Source organism: Crocodylus siamensis, chromosome 14 (assembly GCF_052110815.1).
Source record: "Crocodylus siamensis isolate JL-2025a chromosome 14, ASM5211081v1, whole genome shotgun sequence".
NCBI classification, from domain to species: domain Eukaryota; kingdom Metazoa; phylum Chordata; order Crocodylia; family Crocodylidae; genus Crocodylus; species Crocodylus siamensis.
The window spans coordinates 8,790,895-8,803,751 of record NC_143408.1 but is presented as its reverse complement, the minus strand read 5'-3'; the positions used below and the strand labels follow the sequence as shown (position 1 = coordinate 8,803,751).

General features: G+C 57.3%; 1 protein-coding gene across 1 annotated transcript; it reads left to right on the top strand.

Moving 5' to 3' along the window:
• Positions 1-441: 441 nt before the first annotated feature.
• On the top strand, positions 442-12,640 carry CACTIN (cactin, spliceosome C complex subunit). Its single transcript, XM_090028081.1, has 10 exons — positions 442-797; positions 2,368-2,860; positions 4,268-4,363; positions 4,567-4,712; positions 4,803-4,965; positions 5,236-5,350; positions 7,928-8,120; positions 8,591-8,713; positions 10,390-10,658; positions 11,817-12,640. Exons 1-10 carry the CDS (start codon positions 622-624, stop codon positions 12,305-12,307), a joined length of 2,265 nt encoding a protein of 754 aa, XP_089884207.1. The 5' UTR covers positions 442-621; the 3' UTR covers positions 12,308-12,640.
• The last annotated feature ends 217 nt before the right edge of the window (positions 12,641-12,857 follow it).

Here is a 12,857-nt window from a genome sequence, read left to right as displayed (position 1 = left end):
TCCGAGTGACTTGGGATTGTAGGTGCTGCCTCAGAAAGGGTCAGGTACGCTGGCAGTGCTGTTTGTAGCGGAGTCGGGTAAGGCTGGGGCAGACACGGTTCTGGGGGTAGATGTGACCAGTTTGACCAGCTAAGGGGCACAGACTCCTGCCCCGGCTGCAGCTGTTCTCTGCTCTTCCTGGGCAGGACAGAGCATTTTGCACGCTCACTATTATTGCACCGCAATATTTTTGCACGCTCACTGTTACTGCGCCGGTATTTTGCACGCTCACTCTTGCCAGCACCTCAGCCAGCACCTCGCACCTCAGCCAGCGATGGGGCTGGATCCTCCCACCCACAAGGAGCCGCTAGAGGGCCCCGCGCCTCTTCCGGGGCGGTTCCCGCCCCCGTCGCTTGGGGCCTCGCCTGTGCCGTCTCCTTCCCCCCCCACCAATCCATAGCTGCCCTGGCCAGTGCCTGCCGGGGGCACCGAGCCGCTGCGGCCCGAACGGGTACGGCGGGGCGGGGCGTAGCGGCGGACGGGCGCAGGACAAGGCCGACTGCAGACAGGCGCGGCACGGACACCTCGCGCGAGCCGCGGCGGACGAAGGCCCCCGGTGGCCGGGAGTGCGCAGCCTAGCAGATGGGCTCGGGGTCGCGCAGCCCCGCGGACCGCCCGTCACACCGGGGCCGCCGGCCGGGCGAAGCGAGGTCCCGGTCCCGGTCGCGGTCGCGGGGCAGGCGGCGGCGGCGCCGGTCGCGGTCTGGCGGCAGCAGCGATGGCGGCGGGAGGCGGCGGCGGCGGGAGCCACGCTCGGGGTGAGCGGTCGAGGGGAGCGGGCCCCGCCGCCCGTGGCGTAGAAGCGCGGCCTGGTGCAGGGCGACAGCGGCCCGGGGACACTCGCGGGGATCTTCCCCCGCCGGGTGGAAAGAGGCCGGGGCCCTTCGGGCAGAACCGTCGCTCCTCGCTGCCCTTCTCCGCACCGCCTGCGGCTCCGGGGCGGGGACCGGACCCGGGCAGCGCTTTGCCCTCCTCTGTGGGGTCTCGGGTCGATCCCGACGACGATTCTTCCAAGCGGGACGTCGGCTGCCCGGTCCCCGGCTTTACCCGTGGTGGGGTCGGGCGCTGCGCGGGGTGGCTTGGATGTGGCTGACCCACCTCAGACCGGTGGTTGGGCTGGATGATCCCGGGACGTCCGGTCCAGCCCCACGTCTCGGCTCTGCGCCGGGTGCGGGTGCGCCGCCAGTTTGTGAAGGGCCGTAGGGTGCTTTCAGGGTTTTCTTCAGGCTCCCTTCTTGTCATCCTGCTGTTTTGTTTACCGTGTCGAGACGGGCCGGGCCGAGCGCTAGGCCTGTGTGAAGCAGCTAAGATTGGCTGCCCTCCCTGCCCGGGCTCCCAGGTGCGGCTGGGCAGGGGGTGATCCCTACTGCCCCGTGCTGCACGGGGGGCTCTGCATGCGCCTCCCTGCCTCCCCCTGGGTTTCCCACCCGGACCAGTTCTGGCTCTTTAAGGAACCGCCCCCCCAAGAAAAGCCCCGTGCTCGCTGCTTCTGTCAGTGGGGGCAATCCCCGGTGCCCTGTGCCACATGGGGGGCTCTGCATGAGCCCCCTAAACCCCCGGGGGCCACTGCAGGAGCAGTGAGTCTTGGCTTTTCTCCATGTTTTTTCTTAAAGGGCCAGAGCTGGCCCAGATGGGGCAGCCACGGAGGGGCTGGGGTACGTCAGGAGGTTCATGCACAGCCCCCCATGCAGCCTGGGGCAGTGGGGGGCAGCAGGGATTGCCCCCTTCCTGGCAGCACCCGGTGAGCACTGGGCCTTTTTGTTAAATTACTGGGAACTGGGGCGGGTGGGGCAGCCATGGGTGGGGTCTGGGGGAGCGGATGGGGGTTAGGGGTCCCCCAATGGTCCCTTCCCCCCCTCCCCCTCCCCTAGTACTTACCAGCTCAGGGTGGCTGCAGCTCCCTGCTGCAGCCACCGTGGACTGCCCAAATCATCAAAGCTCTCCGAATCTTTTCTGAAGATTTGGAGAGCTTTGAATTGATTCAGACCTTTAAACTGGTCCCCTGATTCGATTCAGATTCGGAGGTTTGGCCACCCAAAGCTTCACACGGCCTTAGTGAGCTGATGTTCTTAGTGGACTGTCCATAATGAGTCCCAAATCCCTTTTGTTTCTGGTAACAGCTAATGCAGAATCTATTAGGTACAGTTTGGGTTATTTTTGCCCATGTGCATCGCTTCCCACTTACCTACACTGAACTTCATCTGCCACTATAGAGATGCCACTATATGAGCCAGGTGTGTACGCGGAGTACCATAGAGGCACTGAGTGCTACTCTGCAGTGTTTCCTGGGGTTGTAGCTATCTCTAGAGTGTTGTTTCTCTCTCCTAGTTCTGACTCTGGGGAGGAGAGACGCAGCTGGAAAAAGAAGACAAGCAAGAGCAGAGACGAGCACCACAAAAGCCAAAAGAAACATGGCTCTCGGTCACGAGATCGTCCCTCCAGTTCAGACTCAGAAGGAGAGAGAGAAAGGAGGAGAGGCCGCAGCAGGGACAGGAGAAGGAAGAGATCCAGCTCCAGGTCTTCGGTGTCCTCTGTCACATCTCCCTCTCCCTCACGTTCCCAGAGCTCCAGGGAGGACTCGGGGCAGCAGCTGAGCCTTAAGGAGCGTCTGAGGTTGAAGGAAGAAAAGAAGCAACAGGCTGCACTGATGAAAGCTTTGGAGACGCCTGAGGAAAAGAGGGCCCGGCGGCTGGCGAAGAAGGAGGCCAAGGAGAGGAAAAAACGTGAGAAGATGGGATGGGGCGAGGAGTACATGGGTTACACCAACACCGACAACCCCTTTGGGGACAACAACCTGCTAGGCACCTTCATCTGGAGCAAGGTGAGTTCTTATTTCAGACTCAGCCAGCTGTGGGGTGCTGGAGAAATGGGGTTGCCTTCCCATCATCAGATAATTGGGTCTCAGCTGCCACCCAAGGCAAAGTTCAGTTTGAGTGAGTTACCCAAATTGTGTAAGGATAAGAGAGGACAAAGGTGTGACAGCAAAAGCTGCTCCAGGCCCTGCAGGAGGTGCCCTCCCTTGTACCTGCACTTGCCTTCTTGGAATCCTTGCTCAAGCCATTTGGCCTTCTGTTAACGACCTTTCTCTGCAGTTGGGGGCAGCTGCTTTTGCAGTCCCATAGCCATGTTTCAGGGTCATATGCCTTGGGTTACAGACAATGGAACGAGCTAACCCACAGCTGCCAGTAGGGCCGTACAAAACTTAGTCCCTGCTTCAATTTGGTGCAGGTTTGGCCCAATTCTGTGGCTGAATCCGGATCGAATCAGAGGACTGTTAATGTCTCTGAATCAAATCGGAGCCCTCCGAATTGATTCAGGGAGATTCAGACATAGAGACAGCTTTGAATGTGTTTTCTATGTACCTCTAGGTAGCAGGGACTCGTGAATTCTGTGATGCTGGGGCGCATGGAGCATCCCGCAGAAAAGCAAGGGACTCCCAGCGCGCTCAGCAGCAGACCCAGAAGTGGACCAGAAGCACTTCCAGTCCACTAACCGGTCTGCTGGGGAGCGTGCTAGGCCCTACCCCCATACCTCCCCAGTTCAGTGACTGGTGCCTCCTGGGTCTGGGAGGGCACCCGGGGTTCCCCTGCAGCCAGTCACCAAGATGGGAGGGCATGGGGAGGCCTCCCAGTTCATTCCCCAGCAGACCTGGAAGTGGACTGGAAGTAGTTGTCTCCTATGGGACACTCCATGCGTCCCAACATCACAGTGATTACAAGTTGTGCCTGCTACCTCAAGGTATGTAGAAAAAAACTTTTAGAGCTGTGTCTATGTCCAAATCACTGATTCTCTGAACCAGCATCGAATCTTTAGATTCAGATATGGCCAAATCGAGTCACTGTCCCTGGTTCAGGCTGAATCTGAATCCGAATTGAACAGGGCCCGCTTCGCACACCCCTAGCTGCCAGTTAATGCACTTATTATCACCTGAAATCAAGGGGAGATTTCTGTATATTCAAACTTGAAGCTAAATTTGCGGTGCCTGCCAGCTAGTTCAACCTCAGTTCTAGTTCAGTAGCAACTTCTCTGGGAGGCAGCAGGAGCTAAATTCTTCCATAGCCTGTTGGGGAGTTGGGCGCGGGGGTCTGCTGTTGAAGGGTATGTATGGCAGGTACCGAATGCTCTGTGTGGAAGCCTGTTAGGAGTTGGCAGCTGTCAGATGGCAGCTGAGAGGTCTTTTGAGGGACATGGGGCTCCACACATCCTCTTAATGCATGAATGCTTTCAGGCCCTGGAGAAAAAAGGGATCAGCCACCTGGAAGAGAAGGACCTGAAGGAGAGAAACAAACAAATCCAGGAGGACAATCGCCTGGAACTGCAGAAGGTAAGTACTCCCTCTGGTTCCCAGCGCCTGCTCTCATGGACCTCCAGCTATCCCAACTCAGGACGAGACCAAGCAGAGTCCATGAGGGATTGAGTGCTGGGCTCTGTTTAAAGTACTGTCTGAGTTCCTGTTCTCAGATCAGCACTGTGGGGAGCAGCGGCCCTGGTCTCTGCTCCATACCAGCTTCCCCCTCTGCTGAGTAGGTGAAGCAGCTGCGCTTGGAGCGGGAGCGGGAAAAGGCGATGCGTGAGCAGGAGCTGGAGATGCTGCAACGGGAGAAGGAGGCAGAGCACTTCAAAACCTGGGAGGAGCAAGAGGACAACTTCCACCTCCAGCAGGCCAAGCTGCGGTAAGCAGGCACCAGTGGCTCAGCTGTGGGAAGGGCTGGTGGAGGGTCCAGGCACCCAGTGCTCACCCTGGACCCTCCTGTCATGTGCAGATCAAAGATCCGGATCCGGGATGGCCGTGCCAAGCCTATTGACCTGCTGGCCAAGTACATCAGTGCAGAGGACGATGACCTAGCAGTAGAGATGCATGAGCCTTACACTTTCCTGAATGGCCTGACGGTATCTGACATGGAGGATCTTTTAGAGGATATCCAGGTACCTGCTCTGTGGGGAGCACAGACAAGCACCCTCCTTCCTGGTCCATCCCTCCTCACCTTCTGCCACCAGGGCTTCATGTTCTGCTGATGAGGTTGGGAGCTGCTGATGCTTCCTCCTTTCCTTTACCCACAGCTTCAGTCCCAACTTGCACTCATCCTTTTACCTGCATAGTAGTCAATAGAACAGCAGCACCAGCAGGGGCCAACAGCCTGATGCAGACAGCAGCGAAGGACAGACCCCTGACTTCCGTATGCTCCTTAATTGCAGGTTTACATGGAGCTGGAGCAAGGCAAGAATGTGGATTTCTGGAGGGACATGACCATCATCACTGAGGATGAGATCTCCAAGCTGAGGAAACTGGAGGCTTCTGGGAAGGGACCAGGTGAGAGGGCAGGAATAGCTGCCTGCCAGAACTCACAGTTAGGGGCAGGCAATTATTTTGGGTGGAGGACCACTTACTGTGTTTTGGCAAGCTGTCAAGGGCTTGGGTAGCCCTGCTCCTTGGTAGGTGCCCCACCCCTGGTGGCCATCTTGGGACTGAAAGTCCCACCCCCTAAACCCGAACCTTTGCCACCAGAAGTCACTCCCCTTGTCCCTGGAAATACTCCTTTCAGCAAGGGGTTTTGCCATCTCAGAACCTGAAAAATATCGAATTCTAAAAATCAAACATCTAGAGCAGCCATGTCCAACATACGGCCAGCGGGCCACCATGTGACCCACCAAGCCATTTTCTGTGGCCCAAGGTCCCTCACTGAGGACAGGCAGGTGGGGGAGGGGAGGGGAGCTGCTCCCCACTGCGGGGCTGGGCTTGCGCGACCTCCCACGTCACGTGAGCTGGGTCCTGTTGCCACCCCGAGGGCTGCACATCATGGGGTTGCCCTGGCTGCACCTGATGGGACGAGTTGAGGACAGCGCCTGCTTTTACTCATCTCCGGCTTGGCCCCTTGCCCCCGGCATCCTGTCCACCTCCTAGGGCCTGCCGGGCTCAGTGGCTGTGGGGCGGGAACGGGGCGCAGTGCCCAGCACAGGCAGCCAGCAGGGCAGCCCCAGGGGGGCCTCAGCAGGCGGGGTCCTGGCGTGACCTCTGCGGGGTGAGGTGGTGGAAGCCGGTGTCTGCCGGGCCTTGCGCTCCAGGCTCGCAGTGCTGAGCCCACCGGGGCTGTGTGCACAGGCGGCCAGGCACCATGGTGAGCAGGGCCATGCGGGCGGGTGAGTGAGGGGCTGCGGTGCAGCAGCTACCTCGCTCCGGCCCCCCTTGGACTGCACTGCTCAGGGCTGGGAGGGGGGAATTGTTGCTCCCTGCAACTGGGCTGGGCGCTGCTTTCCTGCTGCGGCGGCTGCCTGTGCCCTCCTGGGGGCCATTTGCCTTCACTGCAGGGAAACGCGGAGGAGCGGAGCCTCCCTGGGCAGACCAGGCCTGAGACCCTGCCAGGCTGGGAACCAGCTTCGCTCCCGCAGTTCCACCGTCCCCCATCTTGCGTGTTGGCTTGGCCCCAGCCGCATCTGCCTGAGCACTGCCAAGACTTTGGGCAGTGGTGTTGCTGGTGTGGGCAAGGCCTGGGGAAGCAGTGGCATAGGTGGCCCCTTGGCCTGCGTGAGAGCACTGTTTACATCAGTTTGGTTACATATGTTAATACGGCTGTCAAATATCTTCTGGGGCTGCCTTCAAGTGGTGGTCATAGTAGGCAGAAGGGGGGCCCCAGCTGTTGGGATGGCTGGTCCAAGACATCATTTGCTGTAGTTTGTCACTAGCTGAGCACAGCTGGGGGTTTATGCCAGCTTTGCCTTATTTCAGGCTTGTCCAACATACAGCCCATGGGGTGATAAAATATGAATATGGCTCGCCGGCCCACTGGGTGATAAAAAGTTCACGATCCAGCCCCACATTCAAAAAGTTTGGACACCCCTGATCTACAACATTCATTCATTTGTTTTCAAAAAATATTTTTGTCCTGATTTACATATGTTTGTGTAGTATACACAGAGGTGATTTGCACGATAGCTTAAAATGAAGTCTTACTGTTGCATACTGTGGGGGGTTGGGGGCCATGTGGGGTGGGTATAGGTTTGTGGGGGGCTGTGGGGTGTGGGGAGGATGTGTATGTGGCGGTTTAGTGGGGGAGTGGGGGTGGGGTGAGGGAGCATGTGGGTGCGTGTGTGGGTGTGGGGTTTGTAGGGAGGGAGGCTGGAGTGTGTGAGTATAGGGGTCTGCATAGATGGCAGTGCAAAGGCGGGGGGTGTGTACATGTGTAGGGTGAGGGGGGGTGTGGGACTCTCCCTATAGACACACGTGCCCCTCCCACTCCTGGCCCTGAGATACTGGTGCAGCCCCATGCTCCCACAGTCTGGCAGTTTCAGCCCAGGGAAGCTGGTGCACAGGGAAGCAGTGAAAGCCAAGGCAGGCAGAGGCTTCTGCTTGGGGGGGTGGGGCTGGGTTGGACCAGACTTGCTCTTGAGTCCTGCTGGCTTCTCCTGGGTCCTATTGCCCTGGCTACTGTCATCTGACAGGCAGCCAGGAGCAGATAAGTTAATTTTCTCAACTTTTTAGGTACCCCATGGGCCGGATAGAACAGCTTGGCAAGCTGGATACAGCCCGCGGGCTGTATTTTTCCCTCCCCTGGGTTAGGAGGAGCTAATGCAGACTTCGCTGCTCTCCCTGCCCTTCAAGACAGAGTTCAGGACAAGCCTGGGCAGGCACAGGCCAAGCTTACATCAGACAAGGCTTTGTGGTGAGAGCAGCACAGCATGGACCATGGGCCCCCTGCCCATGAATAACAAAATCTTGGCATGCTCCAACTTGGCAGTGGCATATCTCAGCCTGGCTTCCTCTGCAGTCAGGCAGGGAGCACGCAATCCTGGAGGACTGGGCTCGTGGGCACCCCCACTCTCCTAGCTACAGTTCGGGGTCCCATGCCTATTGGAGCTGGGAGACACTAACCCTTTCATGTCCCTGTGGCAGGAGAGCGTCGAGAAGGAGTCAACGCCTCTGTCAGCTCAGATGTGCAGTCTGTATTCAAGGGGAAGACGTACAACCAGCTGCAAGCTCTCTACCAAGGCATTGAGGGCAAGATCCGGGCAGGTGGGCCCAACCTAGACATTGGCTACTGGGAAAGCCTGTTGCAGCAGCTCAAGGCGTATATGGCCCGGGCCAGGTAAGGGTATAGCTGGTAGGAACTGGTTGGGCAAATGGGGCAGCTTTGGGTAGGTGACACAACCACGAAGTTGGACAGCTTTCCAAGCCCAGAAGTGGCAGAGCTCCTGCCAACTGGCTGCAGATTGCGTCCTTTCTTGGCAGGGGGGTGGAAGGGATGGTTTGCATTCCAAGTCATCCCGACTGGGCAGGAGGAAGCATGCAGCCTGTGGTGCAGAGGGATCGGTCCAGATACTGTGGATGACAAAGGCAGGTGTCATTGAATCCCCTCCTTCTCTCTGAATGGAGAAGTTCCTGCTGCCTGATACTGAGCCCCCTTTTTGGCTGGGAGGGGACCTGAGCTCGGAGCCAAAGTGCTTTACGTTACTACAGTCTCATGCGAGTGGTACTGGACTGGAGTGGGTGGGCACCTATTCTGTCAGGCCTGCATCAGGAGCAATTCAACATCTGCTGGTAACTGCTTCCTTGCAGGCTGCGGGAGAGACACCAGGATGTGCTGCGCCAGAAGCTGTACAAGCTGAAGCAGGAGCAGGGTGTGGAGAGTGAGCCACTCTTCCCCATCCTCAAGAAGGACCCATCTTCCCCCAGTGACAGGTACGTTTCTTTCTTATGTAAGTTACCCTGTTAGCTTTCTATGATGCCTTTGGTCCCTAAGGTGCAGCATGGGCCAGCAGACAGCACATGGGGCTCAGAGAAGGCCCCTCTGTTCAGTGCCTGCCACTGCTCCTGCCCTACCTTGACACCTGTTTCCTGATTTGTGAGGCATGCCAACAGAATGGGGTGGCCTGAATAAAACAACCAGAGCTCCAGGGGCAGGAACAAGGGACCAAGGGCAAGTCTGAAGGGCTGTGAGGGGGCTGCTGATCCTTGAAGGCTGAGCTGTCCTCTCAGGGTCTGGTGTTGGGGCAGACTGACTCAGTGCTGGTGCCTCAACTATACTGTGTGCCTGAGGGGGTCCATCAGGCATATGTAGCCCCAGTGCAGATGTCCAGCCCTTGAATGTTGCTAATATTCCTTTGCGCTTCCCTTGTTGACAAAGGCTTCGTGCCCCTGTGTAGTGAAAGGCCCTATCCAGTGTTCCTGAGCCAGGGAGATTTTGCATCCAGGCAGTACAGCTGAAGTGGCTACAGGAGCTGTTGCAGTGGAGCACTGCAGGGCAGGTTCTCTTCTCTCACACCTGGAGAGTCCTTTACCAAGTATTCTCATTCCTCTGGGGTCAGGAAGTCCCCTACCATTTGGGAGAACCCAGGGCCTAGCAATTATTGGGAACGAAGGGGGAGTGCTGATATGTAGGCTGCAATAAGCTTCCCCTTCTCCTTGGCTCTGCTGCCCCTACACCCCTTGCACAGCACTAGTTTCTTTCCTGAGGATCGCAGAAAAGAAGCTAATGTGCTAGGGGTCCCCTGATGTTCAGTATCTGCCATCCCTGCGAGAACTATCCTGCAAGGTGCTCCCAGCCTTCCACAGGGAAACCTTAGCGCACCGGGCCCTTCCCATCTTGCTCCAGAAGCTGTGGGCTGCACTGGCCAAGGAATGTCCATTTTTAAGAGAGGCAGATGCGTCACTCAGCCCATGGCTGCTTCCCTGCTTCGAGATCTCTGCAGTGTAGGTCACAACATGGTTTTGCTCAGGATTAAACTGAGATATCAGTGGCCTTAGGATGGCTTTAGGAATAGCCATGCTTGTGCGGTGCTTGGGGCTGGTTTGGCCTCTGTGGCCTGCGGCTCCCATAGGGTAACTTGATGACACCCCCAGTTGATGGCTGTGGAGTAGGTCTGGGGTGTGTCCAGCAGAGGGCAGCACTGAGGCATCCGTCCTCTGTCTCCAACTCCTGGAGTACAGCCCTTGAATGTGGTCTGGCTGATCACCCCAGCTGTCACAATGAAGTGTCTAGGGCAGGGACTCCTGAATTAGGAGACACAAATCCCATGGAGCCACTGATTACCCCATGTGCCCACGGTTAATGGGACAGGGCACCAGCCGTCCCCTGTCCCACAATGAGAGCTACATCAGGGAGCTTGTCCCTGACTGAAGTTGCTAAGTCATGCTGGGTTTGCTTTTGCTTCCCGCAGGGTAGGAGCAGTCTTGCTTGCTTACCCTGAGCAGGGAGATGTGGGGAGCCCTGCACATGAGCAGCAGCGAGCATGTGCAGGGGTTGCAGGTAATAGCCCTACTGCAACTGGGGGCCATGGCTGGAAAACGTTTAGGAATCATGGGGGCTGGGACTCTCCCAGCGCCCATCTGTGTCACCTATCTCCTCTGCCTTGTAGGCCTGACCCAGAAGAGAGCACCTCAGTGCAGCCTGGCCCCTCCTCAGAGCCTGGGGAAGAGGCTGAGACGGAGGCCAAGGGGGATGGGGAGGGGGAAGCAGTGCTCATGGAAGAGGACCTGATCCAGCAGAGTCTGGATGACTACGATGCCGGAAAGTACAGCCCAAGGCTGCTGGGCTCCAATGAGCTGCCCTTTGATGCTCATGTTGTGGAGGCAGAGGAGGATCTTCAGCGCCTGCTGCTCCTGAGGCAGCAGCTCCAGGTCACAGGTAGGAAGTGCCTGGTTGGTTCATGCCCAAGGGCCAGCTGGGCTTGGAGCTTCCACGGCTTTGAGGAGATCTGGGTTGGGGTTGTTCACGCCTCAGGGTCTGCCCCAGGAAGCACAAAACAAGAGGCTCTGGGAGAGCAGCATCTGGAAGCATGTTGTGCGCAGTGGTCATAGAATCCTAGAAAATTGGGTTGGAAGGGACCTCAGGAGGTCATCTAGTCCAATTCCTTGTGCAAAGCAGGGCCATTCCCAACTAGATCATTTCAACCTGGGCTTTGTTGAGTGGGGCCTTAAAAACCTCCAGGGGTGGAGATTCCACTACCTCTTTAGGTAACTTGTTCTAGTGCTTAACCGCCCTCCTAATAAGAGAGTTTTCCCAATATTGAACCTCAACTTCCCTTGCTGCAACTTAAGACCATTGCTCCTTGTTCTGTCATCTGTCACCACTGAGAACAAGTCCAGCTCCACCTTCTTTGGAACCCCTCTTCAGGTAGTTGAAGGCTGCTATTAAATCCCGCCCCCCAGCCTTTACTTCCACAAACTAAATAAACCCAGTTCCCTCCATTGCTGGGACCCAAACACCAGGGGTCCGGGAAAAGTCTGGCAGTAGCTTGCCTTGAGGTGGTCTAATACAACATTTAACAAAGCCCAGTGCTCAGCCCAGGTCTGAAGGCGTGGTGGGTTTGGGTGATCACAGATTCACAAAAGTTTAGGGCTGGAAAGGACCTCATGAAATCATCAGGTCCAGCCCCTCTGCTCTGGGCAGGAAAGGCTGCTGAGATGCACCTGGAGTGTTCCTGGCATGCTGGGTGTTGGAGAGCTCTCACCAGGTTATTGCCTGTGAGCTTTGTCAGTCCCTCAGCCAGCGCCATCCTCTTGGAGCCTGACCTACAGTCCAAGGAGATGGCCCCAACCTCCCTCTTCTTGGTGGTGCCATGAGGCGGGGTTCACTAGCGCAGCTGCTGGTATATGGATGAGGCCTTGACCAGTGGAAAAGTGGTCCCTCTGTCCTTGGCATGACTCTCAGCAGCTCCCACTAAAGCAGCTGTTAGAGAGAGAGGCGCTAGGCCCTCATTCCTCTCTGTAGTGTCTGGGGTGCTGCTGGTCCTGTCCCCACTCTGAGCCTCTCCCTGACTCGGGTCTTGACCTTTCCCCACAGGAGATGCCAGCGAGAGCGCGGAGGATATCTTCTTCCGCAAGGCCAAGGAGGGCATGGGTGCCGACGAGGCTCAGTTTAGCGTGGAGATGCCCCTGACAGGCAAGGCCTACCTGTGGGCTGACAAGTACCGGCCCCGCAAACCCCGCTTCTTCAACCGGGTGCACACAGGCTTTGAGTGGAACAAATACAACCAAACTCACTATGACTTTGACAACCCCCCACCGAAGATTGTCCAGGGCTACAAGTTCAACATCTTCTACCCTGACCTGATTGACAAGCGCTCTACGCCCGAATACTTCTTAGAGGCCTGCCAGGACAACAAGGACTTTGCCATCCTGCGCTTCCACGCCGGCCCCCCCTATGAGGACATTGCCTTCAAGATTGTCAACCGCGAGTGGGAGTACTCCCACCGCCACGGCTTCCGCTGCCAGTTTGCCAACGGTATTTTCCAGCTCTGGTTCCACTTCAAGCGCTACCGCTACCGCAGATGAAGGAGCTAAGCTGGGCACTTGGCCAGGCTCTCCCTGTTGCTGCTGGACCCTATGGGGCAAGGAGTACAGAGCCCCTAGCCTGTCCCTTCTCTGATGTCTCTTGCGCTAAGGGGTACCATTTCCTTGGCGTTTGTCTGTGCCCTGTGCCACTTGGACATTCCCCACCGCCCGGCCCTGAGGCTGGGCTCTAGTGGATCAGTATGGTGTATCTCTCTGGAGGCAGGGGTCCTCTCCTCCCCCTTGGGAGGAGGTTTTAAGTGGTTCTAGTGTGGGATCTTGGGATGGGTGAGTCTGGAGTGACTCATCCAGCAAATTAAACCTATATTCTCTGAAGTGCCTGGTTATGTTTGTATTTGGTGTGGTGTGGTGTGGTTGTGTGCACAGGACCAGCCAGGAGAGCCTGAGGCTGGCCTGTAGGGTAAGGGTGGACAGTCTTTTGGGGGGCTAGAGTGCAGTTTAGGGAATTCTGGTGAGCTGTTGCAAGGAGGCAATGCAAATTAATCCTGCCTAGCCCATCCACACTGCACCCACCGCCAGGAGCACCAGATGG

Coding starts and splice junctions, on each gene's coding strand:
- CACTIN (XM_090028081.1), top strand. CDS start 622: ATGGGCTCGGGGTCGCGCAGCCCCGCGGACCGCCCGTCACACCGGGGC. Junction 8,121..8,590: donor GCGTATATGGCCCGGGCCAG/GTAAGGGTATAG, acceptor GCTTCCTTGCAG/GCTGCGGGAGAGACACCAGG. Junction 8,714..10,389: donor CCATCTTCCCCCAGTGACAG/GTACGTTTCTTT, acceptor TCTGCCTTGTAG/GCCTGACCCAGAAGAGAGCA.